The 17,931-nt window shown below is 33.9% G+C and overlaps 1 protein-coding gene across 1 annotated transcript in view; it reads left to right on the top strand.

Moving 5' to 3' along the window:
* LOC107777943 (protein fluG-like) overlaps positions 1-17,931 on the top strand; it is a 170,439-nt gene that overhangs the window by 36,425 nt on the left and 116,083 nt on the right. The window contains exons 3-7 of the mRNA XM_075236149.1: positions 2,181-2,245; positions 2,347-2,462; positions 2,536-2,641; positions 2,810-2,966; positions 3,265-3,360. Of these exons, the coding sequence (XP_075092250.1) occupies positions 2,181-2,245; positions 2,347-2,462; positions 2,536-2,641; positions 2,810-2,966; positions 3,265-3,360 (540 nt within the window). The remainder of the gene's footprint in view (positions 1-2,180; positions 2,246-2,346; positions 2,463-2,535; positions 2,642-2,809; positions 2,967-3,264; positions 3,361-17,931) is intronic.

The raw sequence follows: 17,931 nt of genomic DNA, 5'->3' as shown, positions 1-17,931 counted from the left end.
ATAGGTGAAGATGTGACTAAGGCTGTTCTTGACTTTTTTATTTTATCACAAATGTACAAACCTATTAACTGCATAACAATTACTTTGATCCCTAAAATTAGGAATCCTATCAGCATTAAAAAATACATACCAATCTCTTGCTGCACTACTTTGTATAAAGTGATCTCTAAGATTTTAACTAAGAGATTACAAAGGGTGATGGATGTACTAATTGATAAAATACAATCTGCCTTTGTTCCTAGAAGAGTGATAACAGATAACATTATCCTTAGCCATGAACTTATAAAAGGATATGGAAGAAAAGGGGTGTCACCATGGTGTATGATGAAACTGGATATGCAAAAGGCATATGATTCTATTGAATGGGGGTTCATGGAGCATGTGCTGAATGCAATGGCTTTTCCAAACCACTTGTGAGATGGATCATGAGCTGTGTGCAAAATGTTAATATCAGTAGCTCAATGCCAGTCCTTAATTGACAAAATAGTAGGCAGAATAACCTTATGGACAGCTAAATTCCTATCTTATGGTGGAAGGATTCAATTGATCAAAAGTGTTCTATTCTCTATTCAAACTTACTGGGCACAAATTTTTGTGCTCCCTAAGAAGATTACTTAGCTAATTGAGGCAATATGCAGAAGCTTCTTGTGGACAAAGGAGGGAAACATCTCTAAGAAATCATTGCTTGCATGGGAAAACGTATGTATGCCCAAATCAGCTGGGGGATTCAATATCATAAGCATCACACTGTGGAACAAAGCTGCAATATGTAAACAATATTGGAATCTATGTAAAGAGAAGAACAAACTTTGGATTCAATGGATGCACAACTACTACATTAGAGGAAGGAACATATGGGAAGTCCAACTGAAGTAAACATCATGGATGATGAGCAAGATTTTGAAAGCAAAGATGACATTTGAGGAAGCAGGACTTAACCTTGAGGATATCAGGAAGATGAACAACTGTTCAATTAAGCAAATATATCATAAGCTTAGAGGAAGCTTCAACAAAGTGAACTGGAGAAGAGTTGTATGCAGCAATGCTGGTTGCCCTAGGTGGATAGTTATGTTAACATTAACAGCACATGGCAAGTTGTATACTAAAGATAGACTGAGTAATTGGGGAATGCAAATTGATTAGGAGTGTGTACTGTGCAGAAAAGAAAATGAAACTATTCAGCATCTGTTCTTTGAGTGCTCATATGCAGATGAATTGTGGGGCTATCTGCTAAATCGGCAAAGGATAAGAAGACCAATATATGGATGGCTTGAGGAACTAGCTTGGGCTGAAAAATGGCTGAAGAGGCAAAATGCAAGAACTGAATTATATAAGATGACATTGGCAGCATGTGTATATTATGTGTGGCAAGAAAGGAATACCAGAATTTTCCAAGATAAAGTGAGACGATGGGAGGTACTTGGCAAGATGATCATACAGGAACTACACAGTCGAAGCAATAAGCATGTGGAGAAAGCTTTAAGTAGATTGGATTGGTACTCTATGTAATAGTCAAAATAATATAGCAATAGCAAGGTGGTTAAAGGGGGGGGGGGTGAGAAGTACCGATAGCTCAGGATATATGTAAGGTTTTTTTTTTAATTTACTTGTAAATATTTTCCCTGATAAATGAAAGTTTAATTACCAAAAAAAAGAAATCTTAATGTTTAAGGAAAAGAAATCTCAATCTTGATCAATCCTAAGATTTCTTAAATTTGTTGGATTCCTGGCCTTCTTGATGCATCAAACAGCCACTCAAAAAGATGAAAAGTGGATGCACACTATTCTTTGGAGATAAAAACAACTTCTTCTTCTCCTCCGCACTTCTCTTTCTCCGTACCCATCCGCATGTGCTTCGCGAATTTGTAGGCTGCATCCATAAAGAGTTAGGATTGATATCATATCCACATAAAACAATTGCTACTACCACAGTTCATCGTCCTATTGTTTTACAAAGACAAATAATGAAGGCTCTTTTACGTCTAATGCTTTTGAAGAGGGGGACTTGGAGTACTTGAATCATTCAGCAGTGGTTTTTCTAACTATTGATTTCATGCATTAGGGGGTGAAATTAAGCTCATTCTTTTGGCATGAAATATCTTCAAAATATTCTTCCTTTGTTATCTCCTTCTCCTTTGTTAGATTTGTTAATATCTTTCTCTTCTCCTTTTCTATTGCAGGGTTCAAAGGAAACATCATGGACACTGGGTTCATTCATGGAGATTTTTACTACGGAGTTGAAGTCATATCCTTTAGAATATGAGTTAATAATATAAAACAAAGAATATATTTCTTTTGATGCATAAAGAATTAAGTTTCCAAAAGTTTTTCCTGATTGTTGCATACAGAAGCTGAAAAGGCTGTTGCCTTTAAAAGTATTGTCGCATATCGTAGTGGCCTTGCTATTAATACAGAAGTCACTGTTAAGGAGGCAGAGGAGGGCCTGAATGACGTTTTATGTGGTGAGCCTTGCAATATTTGAGGCTGTAATCCACCATGATTGAGATGTAATTCTAATAGTTTCTGCATTTCCAGCTGGGAAGCCTATTCGAGTCACAAATAAGAGCTTCGTTGATTATATCTTCATGCATGCTTTGGAGGTGGCTCAAAATTACGACTTGCCATTGCAGATTGACACGGGGTAAATAAAAAAGTGTTTTGGATTAGATGGTTTGACCTAATTTTCTTTCTAGCTTCCTCTATTTGAGAAAATGAATACTCTTTGAGGTTCTTGTTACTACATGTTATTTTTCTTATTCAAGATTAAAAGCCAAATGAATGATAAAATGGGATTTGTTTCCAATTACAGTTTTGGAGACAAGGACTTGGATCTGAGGCCAGCCAATCCCCTGAATCTTCGCAATCTTCTTGAGGATAAGAGATTAACTAAGAATCGATTAGTGCTTTTGCATGCGTCATTCCCTTTCTTAAAGGAAGCTTCATATCTGTCTTCAGTGTACTCTCAAGTAAGATCTTATCTATCTAAACTTATTACGTAACGTGTATGTAGTTAGAGGCGGAGTCAAGATTTGGAATTTATGGGTTCAATATTCTAATTCTTTTAAGTTACTGGTTTCTAAATTAATAATTTGTGTATAATTCAATAGTAATTTTTCAAGACAAATATAGGGTTTGGACAAAAGTTACTGGGTTCAACCGAACCCGTATCTGAAGGGCTAGCTCCGCCCCTGCACGTAGTTCTTATGATGAAGATTATATACTATTTTTTAGTCTCCCTAACATGGTAAATATCTGGTTTTACAGGTCTATCTTGATTTTGGGTTGACTATTCCTAAACTTAGCTTCCATGGGATGGTATCCTCGGTTAAAGAAATTCTAGAGCTTGCTCCTATGAATAAGGTCATTTGTCTACTTAATGATACATGAAAATATGGCTGAATTAATATGTTGACATACGCTTAACTTTGTCAGAAAAAATTCATTTAGAAACCTTTTCTAAGCGTCTGACCTATATTGAACACACGGCTAATATTGAACAAGACCTCTCTGTTGTGTTGTAAAAATGATCAAGAGGATCAAATGAGTGTTTTACTTGACTCGCTTTGAAGAACAAAACCAAGAAAATCATGAAGAAATATAAGAAGAAACAGAAGCAAATGGGTTTCTGGATGTTAAAGGATAAGAACAGATTGATAGGAAAGTGCAGTAAATATACTCAGAGTTTGATCAGAAGTCTCAATTGTAGAATTTCTGTGGTACACAGATAGGCTTCTTTGCTGATAGGTTCCTTTTTCCAAGTCAATACCCATTTTGGCCTAGCTCCCAACACCATCAACAACACCAATATATAGTTTGATCCGAAAAGAGAAAAATAAAAAAGTTAAATTGGTGAATGGAGAATGAAGAAAATGAAGCCAACGTGTCATTTTTTCTTCTTTTACTTCGTTGATGTATCAAGTTTTATTTTGCTCATTGCCACATAACTCAGCATTTGAACCTCATGCATTTGGAATTTTGCATTGTTGGTGAAGATCACTTAGATAAGTTGTCTAAATGAAAATTTTTAACAATTTAAGTGACTATCTATATATTTGGCCAAAATATCACATGGTCTTGCTCAAATTATCTAACAATGTCCTTAATAACCCATCCTTTCACTTCAACCTGTGCATTTCCATATTCTTAGATTGACTACTCTTTCATAGCCTTGTTACACCATTTAAATAATGAACATCTCCCGTGTAATGTTTAAATATCAACAGGTAATGATCAGTACTGGTGGCATCGCATTTGCTGAAAGCTTTTATTTAGGTATGGCCTGAAATGTTCTTCTCTTGCATAACAACAGATTGAAATGCTATTCTTTGTACATATTGCTTTTCCAAAGATAATAACTAAAGAATTCTGCTTCAGGTAATCTTAAATAGTACCTTTTTATATGGCTAGCTAAGAAGTACAAACACTTATCATGTCCTTGTCACACAATATGTCCAACAAAGTCTAGTTGGACACTACTAGAAATCAGGTCGGAATTCGGTCGAAAATAGCGGACAGAATGACACTGTTTTTTAGTAGTGACGTACCGTATTCGTTTCTTTAACTGGTGTTGATTACCCAATATTTCTTTCCTTTGCTTATTCTGTCTACATTTGCTTTTCTATCCTACCTAATTTGATTGTTTTATGCCTTTGAACTCTGAATTTGTATTATTATTTCGGAGAAGGGCTAAAACAGCCTCTGATCTATTGGATTAGACACAAAAAGTCCTATGTTAAATATTGGACCAAAAATGCACCCACATTTTCTTTTAGACCAAAAATTTCCAATAAGACAAAAAACGACCAAAACTGATTCTAATTTGTTGGATTTGGTTTTAAAATGGTTTCCATTAAGCCAGTATCAAATTAAATGATTCTCTCATCTCTAAAGATCTAACACACCTATAAAATTCAACCCGAATTTAATAACGAAACTTCACTAGTTTCATCTTCTTCTTGTATCTTCTTATTATGAAAATTAGGGTTATAATGTCCAATGAACTTCAAAATCACTGAAATTGACTAGACTGACTCACTTGGGATAATCGCAATAGCTAATGTATTGGTAAAAATTTGACCGCTGCGGTTAAGCTGATCAACATCCCGTTCAAGCGGCAAGGCAGCAAAGACGACATGGTCTATTCCACATCCCGCACTCTCGATACCCGTCGAGTCAGAAGAAACAACGTTTAAAAGACCACCAAGGCAGACATAATGTGAGAGAGCGTTGGACCAAGCAAATAGCAAAGGTCTCATGACTATATATAGTAGGGGAAAACCTCCAGTTCGGGGAGGGGGGGGGGGGGGCTTCCTCTCTCCTGAGTTCTCTCTTCAGTAATCTTCATAATAAAAAGAAGAACGAAGCATTCTTCACGAAACTATGTAAAATAATCTCCTCCATTGATTAATGGGAGACCCAATGGAAAGTTTCAATAAGATTGGTTACTTCTATCTCATCTTGTATATTATTTTTCCAATTAGCCTGTTGATCTGGAGTTTATTATGGTTAACTAAGATTTTACCCCTTCATCTTCTTTAATTGATTTATTCAAAAAGGTTCCAATATCGTTTGAGTCAAATAATTTAGCGCCGTCTGTGGGGATTTCTTAGTGAATTTCCTAGTCTCTGCCAGATCAAAGATAAGAAACACGATTACCCACCAAAAAGAGCGCTAAGGCAAAGCCCAACCCACGCAGGGCAAAAGCGCAACATAGAAGGGAAAAGAGAGCTAAGTACAGTCACCGAATTTAGAAATCATCGCCCTATCAACAAACGAAATGCCAAACAAAATGCGCAACGTTACGAACCTACTCTCATTCACCGATCTATCGGATGAGGGTAATGAAAGTATCATTTTGACTCACCTGCTGCTCTTTGCTCAAGCAGGAACACAAGTGTCGCACGGGCGAGCGAGCAACGAAACATCTCAATCACAAAATGTTAAACTACTACAAGACGACCGAATATCTCCCACGGATGACATCGCCAGACCGAAAAGCAGGAATCAGACAAGGAAACTCCAATGTGTGCACAAAACGAACATAAACGAAACAACAAAGATTCATACTCTCCGACATTACACTCTCCGATGCAAGCAATATCAAGCGAACTGGGACTCCCCTAGAGGATATCTGATTCTCCAAAAACTGGGACTAAAGATGGGTTAATATTTCAACAAGTTCAAAATAACACCTTTTAGGCCAAGGGACTTCTCCAAGAATAAGAGTTCGACCTCGATCGAACAACGACGGGTTAATACTTCGACAAGTTTGAAATAACACCATTTAAGGCCAAGGGCCTTCGCCAAAAAGAAGAGTTCGACCTCGATCGAACGACGACAGGTTAATATTTCGACAAGTTCGAAATAACACCCTATAAGGGCAAGGGCCTTCGCCAAGAAAAAGCGTTCGACCTCGATCGAACGATGACGGGTTAATATTTTGACAAGTTCAAAATAACACCCTACAAGGCCAAGGGCCTTCGCCAAGAAGAAGAGTTCGACCTCGATCGGATGACGACGGGTTAATATTTCGACAAGTTCGAAAGAACACCTTTTAAGGCCAAGGGCCTTCAAGAAAAATAAGAGTTCGATCTAGAACGAACGACGATTGGTTAATATTTGGACAAGTTCGAAATAACACCTTTTAAGGCCAAGGGCCTTCGCCAAGAAGAAGAGTACGACCTCGATCGAACGACGACGGGTTAATATTTCAACAAGTTCGAAATAACACCCTTTAAGGCCAAGGGTCTTCACCAAGAAGAAGAGTTCGACCTCGATCGAACGACGACAGATTAATATTTCGATAGGTTTGAAATAACAACCTTTAAGGCCAAGGGCCTTCACCAAGAAGAAGAGTTTGACCTCGATAGAACGACGACGGGTTAATATTTTGACAAGTTCGAAATAACACCCTTTAAGGCCAAGGGCCTTCGCCGAGAAGAAGAGTTCGACCTCGATCGAACGACGATGAGTTAATATTTTGACAAGTTCGAAATAACACCTTTTAAGGCTAAGGGCCTTCGCCAAGAAGAAGAGTTCGACCTTGATCGAATGACGACGGGTTAATATTTTGACAAGTTTGAAATAACACCCTTTAAGGCCAATGGCCTTCGCCAAGAAGAAGAGTTCGACCTCGATCGAACGACGACGGGTTAATATTTTGACAAGTTCAAAAATAACACCCTTTAAGGCCAAGGGCCTTCCCCAAGAAGAAGAGTTCGACCTCGATCGAACGACGATGGGTTAATATTTCGACAAGTTCGAAATAACACCTTTTAACGCCAAGGGCTTTCTTGAAGAAGAAGAGTTCGACCTCGATCGAATGACGACGAGTTAATATATCGATATGTTTAAAATAACACCCTTTAAGTCCTAGGGCCTTGCCAAAAAGAGGAGTTCGACATCGATTGAACGTCGACGGGTTAATATTTCAACAAGTTCGAAATAACACCCTTTAAGGCCAAGGGCCTTCTCCAAGAAGAAGAGTTCGACCTCGATCGAACGACGATGGGTTAATATTTCGACAAGTTCAAAATAACACCCTTTAAGGCCAAGGGCCTTCGCCAAAGAGAAGGGTTCGACCTTAATTGAATGACGACGGGTTAATATTTCAATAAGTTCGAACTAACACCCTAAGGCCAAGGGCCTTCGCTAAAAAGAGAAGAGTTCGACCTCGATCGAACGACGACGAGTTGTTATTTCGATAAGTTTGAAATAACACCCTAAGGCCAAGGGCCTTCGCCAAAAGAAGAGTTCGACCTCGATCGAACGACAATGGGTTACTATTTCGATACGTTCAAAATAACACCTTTTAAGTCCATGGGCCTTCACCAAGAAGAAGAGTTCGACCTCGATCGAATGACGACGGGTTAATATTTCGACAAGTTCGAAATAACACCCTTTAAGGCCAAGGGCCTTTGCAGAGAAGTAGAGTTCGACATTGATCGAATGACGATGGGCTACTATTTCGACAAGTTTGAAATAACACCTTTTAAGGCCAAGGGCCTTCACCAAGAAGAAGAGTTCGACCTCGATCGAATGACGACGGGTTAATATTTCGACAAGTTCGAAATAACGCCCTTTTGAGGCCAAGGGCCTTCGCCAAGAAGAAGAGTTCGACCTCGATCAAACGACGATGGGTTAATATTTCGACAAGTTCGAAATAACGCTCTTTAAGGCCAAGGGCCTTCGCCAAGAAGAAGAGTTCGACCTCGATCGAACGATGACGTGTTAATATTTTGACAAGTTTGAAATAACACCTTTTAAGGCCAAGGGCCTTCGCCAAAAAGAAGAGTTTGACCTTGATCGAATGACGACGGGTTAATATTTTGACAAGTTCGAAATAACACCCTTTAAGGCCAAGGGCCTTCGCCGAAAAGAAGAGTTCCACCTTGATCGAACGATGACGGGTTAATATTTCGACAAGTTCGAAATAACGCCCTTTAAGGCCAAGGGCCTTCGCCGAGACGAAGAGTTCGACCTCGATCAAACGACGACGGGTTAATATTTCGACAAGTTCGAAATAACACCTTTTAAGGCCAAGGGCCTTCGCCAAGAACAAGAGTTCGACCTCGATCGAATGACAAGGGGTTAATATTTTGACAAGTTCGAAATAACACCCTTTAAGGCCAAGGGGCTTTGCCAAGAAAAAGAGTTCAACCTCTATCAAACAATGACAGGTTAATATTTCGACAAGTTTGACATAACACCCTTTAAGGCCAAGGGCCTTTGCCAAGAAGAAGAGTTCAACCTCGATCGAATGATAACAGGTTAATATTTCGACAAGTTCGAAATAACACCCTTTATGGCCAAGGGCCTTCGCCAAGAAAAAGAGTTTGACCTTGATCGAACGACGACGGGTTAATATTTCGACAAGTTCGAAATAACACCCTTTAAGGCCAAGGGCCTTCGCCAAGAAGAAGTGTTCGATCTCGATCGAACGACGACGGGTTAATATTTTGACAAGTTTGAAATAACACCTTTTAAGGCCAAGGGCCTATAACAAAAAGAAGAGTTCGACCTCGATCGAACGACGACAGGTTAATATTTCGACATGTTCGAAATAACACCCTTTAAGGACAAGGGCCTTTGCCGAGAAAAAGTGTTCGACATCGATCGAATGATGATGGGTTAATATTTCGACAAGTTCAAAATAACACCTTTTAAGGCCAAGGGACTTCGCCAAAAAGAAGAGTTTGACCTTGATCGATTGACGACGGGTTAATATTTCGACAAGGGACTTCACCAAAAAGTACAGATCAACCTTGATCGATCTACGATGGGTTAATATTTCTACATGTTCAAAATAACACCTTTTAAGGACAAGGTCCTTCGCCAAAAAGAAGGGTTCGACCTTGATCGAACGATGACGAGTTAATATTTCGACAAGTTCGAAATAACACCCTTTAAGGCCAAGGTTCTTCTCCAAAAGGAATAGTTCGACCTTGATCGAACGACGACGGGTTAATATTTTGACAAGTTCGAATTAACACCCTTTAAGGCCAAGGGCCTTCGCCAAAAAGACGAGTTTGACCTCGAACGAACGATGACGGGTTACTATTTCGATAAGTTCGAAATAACATCCTTTAAGGCCAAGGGCCTTTGCCAAGAAGAAGAGTTCAACCTCGATTGAACGACAATGGGTTAATATTTCAACAAGTTCGAAATGACACCCTTTATGGCCAAGGGCCTTCGCCAAGAAGAAGAGTTCGACCTCGATCGAACGACGACGGGTTAATATTTCGACAAGTTTGAAATAATACCCTTTTAGGCCAAGGGCCTTCGCCAAGAAGAAGAGTTCGACCATGATCGAACGACGACAGGTTAATATTTGACAAGTTCAAAATAACACTCTTTAAGGCCATGGGCCTTCACCAAAAAGAAGAGTTCGACCTTGATTGAATGACGACGGGTTAATATTTTGACAAGTTCGAAATAACACCCTTTAAGGCCTAGGGCCTTCGCCAAAAAGAAGAGTTCGACCTTGATTGAACAACAACGGGTTAATATTTCGACAAGTTTGAAATAATACACTTTAAGACCAAAGGCTTTCACCAAAAAGAAGAGTTTGACCTCTATCGAACGACGAAGGGTCAGTGTTAATAAATGATTGAAGCATGAAAAACATGGTAGTGACCAGAAAAGATTGTTCAGTATAACTTATTAAAATATGATAAACTCTATGATAAACAAAGAGGTTAGAGGGAATATGTTTAGTAAACACATGATAAGGATAAATAATAAATCTAAATGAACAACCACACGTATTTATTAGAAGAAAATATTGACTACAAAATACTTATGTTATATATCTTTAAGAGACTTAATAACGATGTTAAAAAAAAATTTACGATATTTTAGTTACTTTTGAAATAATATATGTAATGGAACAAGCATTTACAGAACTAATTGTATCACATGAAATAGATATATTAGATCTATATGAACTAGATTTATATTCAGACTAATGATCACATATCAAGTTAATAAAATCTTTTTATAAATGAAACATAACACTTTTCATTATATAAGATTCTATAATACCCAGAAATGGAAACTTCTTAAAAACCTCAGTAACATAAATAGAAAAATAGATTGTGTTAAATACAATATTAAAACCTGCAAAGATATTATTAGATATAATAAATTACGTAATAAAGCTTTATTAACTATAGAAAATGAAATTGAATTTTATGAAGATAAACTTGAAAGTTATCAACACAGAAAAGAAATAACACTGAGAAATATAGAAACCATGGATATATGTATCAACAGGTATACATCTCAGTATTAATATGAACAAATCAAAAATTGATAGTTACAAATATTTTAAGTACTGGTTAGAAATTCTAAAACATATAAATATGTCAAAAATAATATTAGAAAAAAATATAGAAGAATATCAAAAAACTAAAGATATTAAATACTTAGAATACACACTTGAAAATATAAAAGAAATTTCAAGGTTAATTTCGCTAGCTACAGATAATCATGAAAAAGCATTTAATTCCACAACTACATAAAAAAGATCCTATGAAAAATAAGATGAACTCAAACAACCCCCCCCCCCCCAAAAAAAAATTGGTATCAGAGCTATGAAAAATAAACATTTATATTAAGAAACAAATCATGAAAAATAACACTGACATTAATAGTACAAATCCGCAAAACAGTGAAACAATCAAAATAACTAAGAAATCGCAGAAAATTAGGAAGAAACTAAAGAAACTATATATAGAATATGAATACTTGAGTATCACAAAAATAAACAAAGCCAGGCTGTCCAAATTAATCGATATAATATCTAAAACAGAATATAAATATGTTTGTTATCTAAAGGATAAAAGATGAATAAAGAAGAATTCGCATTAGAAGAGAAAACATATGAGAATCCAGAAGGATTAAAAATAACAATAATATTTTCTAACTTAGGAAGAAGATATAAAAAAATAGGAAATAACCTAAACTTAATGTTAGAAAAAGAAACTGTAAAACTAGAGGATAGTTTAACCGCCATGGTTAGAATAACAAAAGAAAACGAAGAAATAGATAGAAAACGAGAGATTAAAGAAATACAACAGCAAGCTAAAGAAAAAATACAACAGATAGAGGAAGTAAAAAACACTAAAATAACAGAATTAGAAAAAGAATTAGAGATGCTAAAACAGATGTATGCAAATAAACTAAAAGAAAAGGAAAAACGTAAAGAAGAAGAAGAAGAACTAAAACTAACAAATGAGATAGAAAGATTCAAATTACAGTTAGAAGAAGTACAGGAGAGTCCATAAAAAATAAGTATAAACGAAATAAATGACCAAAGTGATAAAGACACAGAACTAGGAGAAAACTATTCAGAAACAAGTGAAACATACACAGAACTTATAGAAAAAACAGAAAAGATAAAAATAAACCCAGAAATAAATACAGGAGATATGAACGAAGATAAACCAAGCATATCAGGAATAAAAAATCCAAAACAATTAAACCCAACCTATTACAGAGTAAGTTATGATGCATATGACAGAAACAAAACATTATGGGATAAAAGGTTAAATAAGAAATGGGCACCAAGACAGATAACTGAACAATATAATTTTTTAGATCTAGATTGTGTAGCAGATATAAATAAAACAATACAATTATGGATAGGATATATCTCAAAACAACTAATAGATAATAAAATAACAATAACGGAAACACCAGGATATATAGAAAGAACATTAATAGGAACTGTAAAATTATGGTTACAAAATTTATCAAGTGAAAGCTTAGACACATTAAGGAGTAATAAAAAACTTGACGGTACAACTACGACAACAGTTACAGATATATTAAATAAATATGAAATAGCAATAAGAAATGAATTTAGTAGTATGACAACAGAAGTAGAAGAACAAAATAAAGAAAAAATTACAAATAGAAATTTAATGACAAAATTAGCAATATGTAATATGTGTTATATAGATGAATATACTTGTGCATTTAGAGACTATTATTATAAAGGAACATATAGTCCAGATGAAAGTAAAGAGATAAGAAAATTATATTTTACAAAATTACCAGAACCCTTTAGCTCAGAAATAATAAAAAGTTGGAACGAAGCAGGACTAGCAGATACATTAGGAGTAAGGATAAAATTTCTACAAAACTGGTTTATAGAATTATGTGAAAAATATAAAGAAAACATGAAAATGGAAAAAATATTAGTAAAAAATTTGGCATGTTGCAAAAGTAGAATAGCACCCCAATTTGGTTGCACAGATAAATATTACAAAAAAGAAGGAAAGAAAAAGAAATTTAAATCAAAATATTCAAAGTATAAATATAGGAAACCAAGAAGAAGATATTATGTAAAAAATTATAAACATAAAAAACCATATAGGAAAAAGAAAAAACTAACAGAATGTACTTGCTATAATTGTGGAAAGCTAGGACACTTAGCCAAAGATTATAAATTACCAAAAAACCCAAAGAAGAAACAAATTACCGAAATATTGATAGATAATGATAAATATACACAAATAGAATATGTAGATTATGAATTAAGCAGTGAAGACAACATATATGAGATATCAGAAAATGAGTTCTCTGAAAATGAAATAAACAAGGATATAGAAGAGTCAGATGAAGAAAATTATGACTGAAAAAGATATACAAATTATACAACAAGAAGAACACCAAGATGAACAATCTTCAGAACAAAAAATGATATTTGACGCTAATATATTTGAACAAATAAAAGGAAAAGAATTGGATCTAAGTATAGACAAAATATTAGAAGTACCAACAATAAAGAATTGGTTTAAAAGACAAAAAGAAGAATACTATGTAGTAAGCCAAAGAGAACATATAATAGATTGTAAATACATCAAAGGTAAAGCACAAATACCAATTTTAAATAAAAGACTACTAAATAAAGAAATACAAGATATAAAAGCAAAAAATCCAATAAAATATGTACACTTAGGAGGAACGGAGATCCTAATAAAAGCATGTTTTAGGGAAGGAATAGATACCCCTATAGAAATATACTTGGCAGATGATAGGATTGTACAACCTATAGAAAAGAGTATAATAAGTGCTGTAAGAGGTAACTTAATATACCAAAAATTTAAATTTATAGTAAGTGCTAACTATTCAGTAGCAGTAGATGATAAAAATATAGATAAATCATTAGTATTATACTGGAAAATGTCTGGAATAGAATTAGCACCAGGAAGTAAAATATTCACAGCAAGATGTAAAAATCTATATGTCTTAACAACGAAACATAAGATAACAGCTAAAAATAAAATAAATAAAATAAAAATAGAAAATCCATTCGAAAGAATAGTATCAGTTATAGACAACAATGATTACATTTATACAGAAATAGACATGGATGAAGATTTAGAAATAGTAAAAGAAAGATTAAGCACATCAAAACGAATAAATAATGAAATGCCAGAAACATCATCAAGAAGTACATCAAGAAGTACATCAAAAAGAATAAATTATACCACTCCACAAAAATTAATAGAACAAAAAATAGAAGAAATAAACCCACATCATTATTATATAACAGGAATAATGGACCAAAGAAAATATTTAATACTAATAAATACAGGGCAGGAAGAGAATTATGTTATAAGAGAACTAATACCAGAACAAGAGATAGTAACAATAGAACAACAAAATTCAGAACTACCAAAAGCGTTAAGAAAAAACGAAGAAACAACTGAAAAAGAATTAATTATTGGAGGAATACCAATATTAATAAATTTTAAAATATATCAAGGAGATAAAAATATTACACTAGGGATAAAATGGTTAGAAAAAGTCAAACCATATAAATTAGAAGATAGGCAATTAACAATAAGTTATGAAAATAAGAAAATAATAATAAAAAAACTTTGATATAATGCCAAAAATATACATACTTTCCAAAATAATAGTAGAAGGATATTATAATAGATATTATACACCTATGGTGGATACATGAGCAGAAGCTAATATGTGTAGACATAATTGTTTACCAGAAAGTAAATGGGAAAAGCTAAAAACCCCCATAGTAGTAACAGGATTTAATAATGAAGGAAGTATGATAACATATAAAGCAAGAAATATAAAAATACAAATATGGGATAAAATATTAACCATAGAAGAAATATATAGTTACGAATTCACAAATAAAGATATATTATTAGGAATGCCATTTTTAGATAAATTATACCCACATATTATAACAAAAACACATTGGTGGTTTACTACCCCGTGTAAACAAAAATTAGGAGCAAAAAGAGTAAATAATAAAGTAAGAAAAACAACACCCTGGATTAAAGGAAGTGAAAAGATTACCCAAAAATTAGAAAATGTAATACAAAGTAACCATAATATAGAGATAATCATTTTCTCAATAAATAAGATAAAACCACTACAAGATAAACTAGAATTACTATATAATGATAATCCACTCCAAGGATGGGAAAAACATCAAACAAAAATAAAGATTGAATTAATAGATGAAAATAGCATAATAACACAAAAACCTTTAAAATACAATTTTAATGATTTAACAGAATTTAAAATGCATATAAAAGAATTATTAGATAATAACTACATACAAGAAAGTAATAGTAAACATACTAGCCCAGCATTTATAGTAAATAAGCATAGTGAACAAAAAAGAGGAAAAAGCCGTATGGTTATAGATTATAGAAACTTAAATGCAAAAACAAAAACATATAATTATCCGATACCAAATAAAATACTAAAAATTAGACAAATACAAGGATATAACTATTTTAGTAAATTTGACTGTAAATCAGGATTTTACCATTTAAAACTAGAAGATGAATCTAAAAAGTTAACAGCATTCACAGTACCACAAGGATTTTACGAATGGAACGTATTACCTTTTGGATATAAAAATGCACCAGGTAGGTATCAACATTTTATGGATAATTACTTCAACCAATTAGAAAATTGTATAATATATATAGATGATATATTGCTATATTCTAGAACAGAGAACGAACATATAAAACTACTAGAAAAATTCATACACATTGTAGAAATATCAGGAATAAGTTTAAGTAAAAAGAAAGCAGAAGTAATGAAAAATCAAATAGAATTTTTAGGTATACAAATAGATAAAAACGGAATAAAAATGCAAACCCATGTAGTACAAAAAATAATTAACTTGAATGAAACACTTGATACAAAAAAGAAGTTACAATCATTTTTAGGATTGGTTAACCAAGTAAGAGAATATATTCCTAAATTAGCAGAAAACTTAAAACCATTACAGAAAAAATTAAAAAAGGACATAGAATATCATTTTGACGAAAAAGATAAAATACATATACAGAAGATAAAGAATATGTGTAAAAAATTACCAAAACTATATTTTCCAGATGAAAAGAAACAATTTACATATATTGTAGAAACTGATTCTAGTGATCACAGCTACGGAGGAGTTCTAAAATATAAATATGATAATGAAAAAATTGAACACCATTGTAGATATTATTCCGGATCATACACGGAACCACAATTAAAATGGGAAATAAATAGGAAAGAACTATTTGGATTATATAAATGTTTGTTAGCATTTGAGCCATATATTGTTTATAACAAATTTATAGTAAGAACAGATAATACACAAGTAAAATGGTGGATAACTCGGAAAGTACAGGATTCAGTAACTACAAAGGAAATAAGGAGACTTGTATTAAATATACAAAATTTTACATTTACAATTGAAGTAATACGGACTGACAAGAATGTTATTGCAGACTACCTATCAAGACAAAGGTACCCAAACAGATGAAAGCCAAGAATCAAAAGACATATTTACAATCCTTACTACTCTATCCTTACAGATGGAGAGTATGGGAAAAAGATTACAACAGCTAGAAAGTCAGCAGCATGACTATAAAAATGCGGAGCTAAGTCAATCGGAAGACTCTAAACTTCCAGAGGTAGAAGGAGATGTTGGGAAACTCCAAAAAACCCATAACACAGTTGCTTTATATACAGCTGCAGGTACAAGCAAACAAGTTAGCAAAAAGCCACATATCAATGTAAACCTAAATACCGTATTTGATAAGCCATTTACATCAAAAAAGCCAAGAGAAGCAATAGTTATAGCCCCACAAACTTCAACCTATGCTAATAGCCTACACCACAACAAAAAGGTATATAACCATATTACTCAAACATATAATATTGAGAATATATATAAAATCCAGACATTTCTAAACCTAAACCCTAGATCAACGACTACTACAGATCCAACACAAGATTATGTAACCCAAAAACTACAGGGATATAATAGGCTTATAGCCCAGCCAAAAACAAAAGCAAACCTAGTAAAAACATGTTACAACTACGGACTACTTAGCACAGTATATACCCATGACGGAGAAGAAATAATTGGAATACCAGAGCTATACAAAGCATTTGTCACCTTCAAGAGAATTACAAAAGGCAACCTATTCTTCATCAAATTCTATACAGCACCAGCGGAAATACTATATGATGAAATAAAACCCATAATACAGGTGATAAAGATAGGACTAACACGAGATATGATAATACCAGAAGAGATAGAGAAACAACCGGAGATACAGAAAATGGAGATACCAAGTTTCTATGCCAATAAAAGAATAATTGGTATAGCAACTATTATTCAAGAACTAGCTAACAATTATCTACAAGGAAATGCTATCTGGAGCTACTATTCCAGAGACCAGTTGATGATATATGCCAACTCGAAGGAACTACGACAAGGAGATATGGATGAAGTCCAGAAATGGATTTTATCATTATTAAAACCAGAAATGCAACCAACTACCAGAGCATTGAAAAAAGAATTTATTTCAAACGAGTTATTAACAAGATACTGCAAACTAGTAGGACACAAATATCCAGACCACATATGTTCAAAGTGCAACGGAGATGATAACTATGTACCAGAAGTCCAACTAGAATGAAGGTATCAACAAGAAGACAAAAGAAGAAGACAGCTACTGGAAACATATAATGTAAAGTAAATAGTACTAGTCGCATTCATGAACAGTAAAGGTCGTTCATGAATAGTAAGAGTCATAACGTAAATAGTATATGTCATAATCATGAACAGTAAAGGTCGTTCATGAATAGTAAGAGTCATGTAAAAAAGTCGTAAAGTAAATAGTATATGTCATAATCATGAACAGTAAAGGTCGTTCATGAATAGTAGGAGTCATTTGTAAACAGTAGGAGTCATTTTAATTTTCTTTATATAGAATGTAAATCTGAGGAAGGAGGAGATCCTCAGACATCCTCACTCTCTCTCTTATCTTCTCTCAATAAAATATCTAATTATATACAAACTTCAGAAAGCTATGGAGAATTCAAACGAGTTACAAAACCAGGTAAGTTTATTCATAATCATGTTTAACTAAACTC

Source organism: Nicotiana tabacum, chromosome 18 (genome assembly GCF_000715075.1).
Source record: "Nicotiana tabacum cultivar K326 chromosome 18, ASM71507v2, whole genome shotgun sequence".
Lineage (NCBI taxonomy): Eukaryota > Viridiplantae > Streptophyta > Magnoliopsida > Solanales > Solanaceae > Nicotiana > Nicotiana tabacum.
Note: the sequence above shows the minus strand (reverse complement) of the source record. Positions and strands in the feature narration are given on the sequence as shown.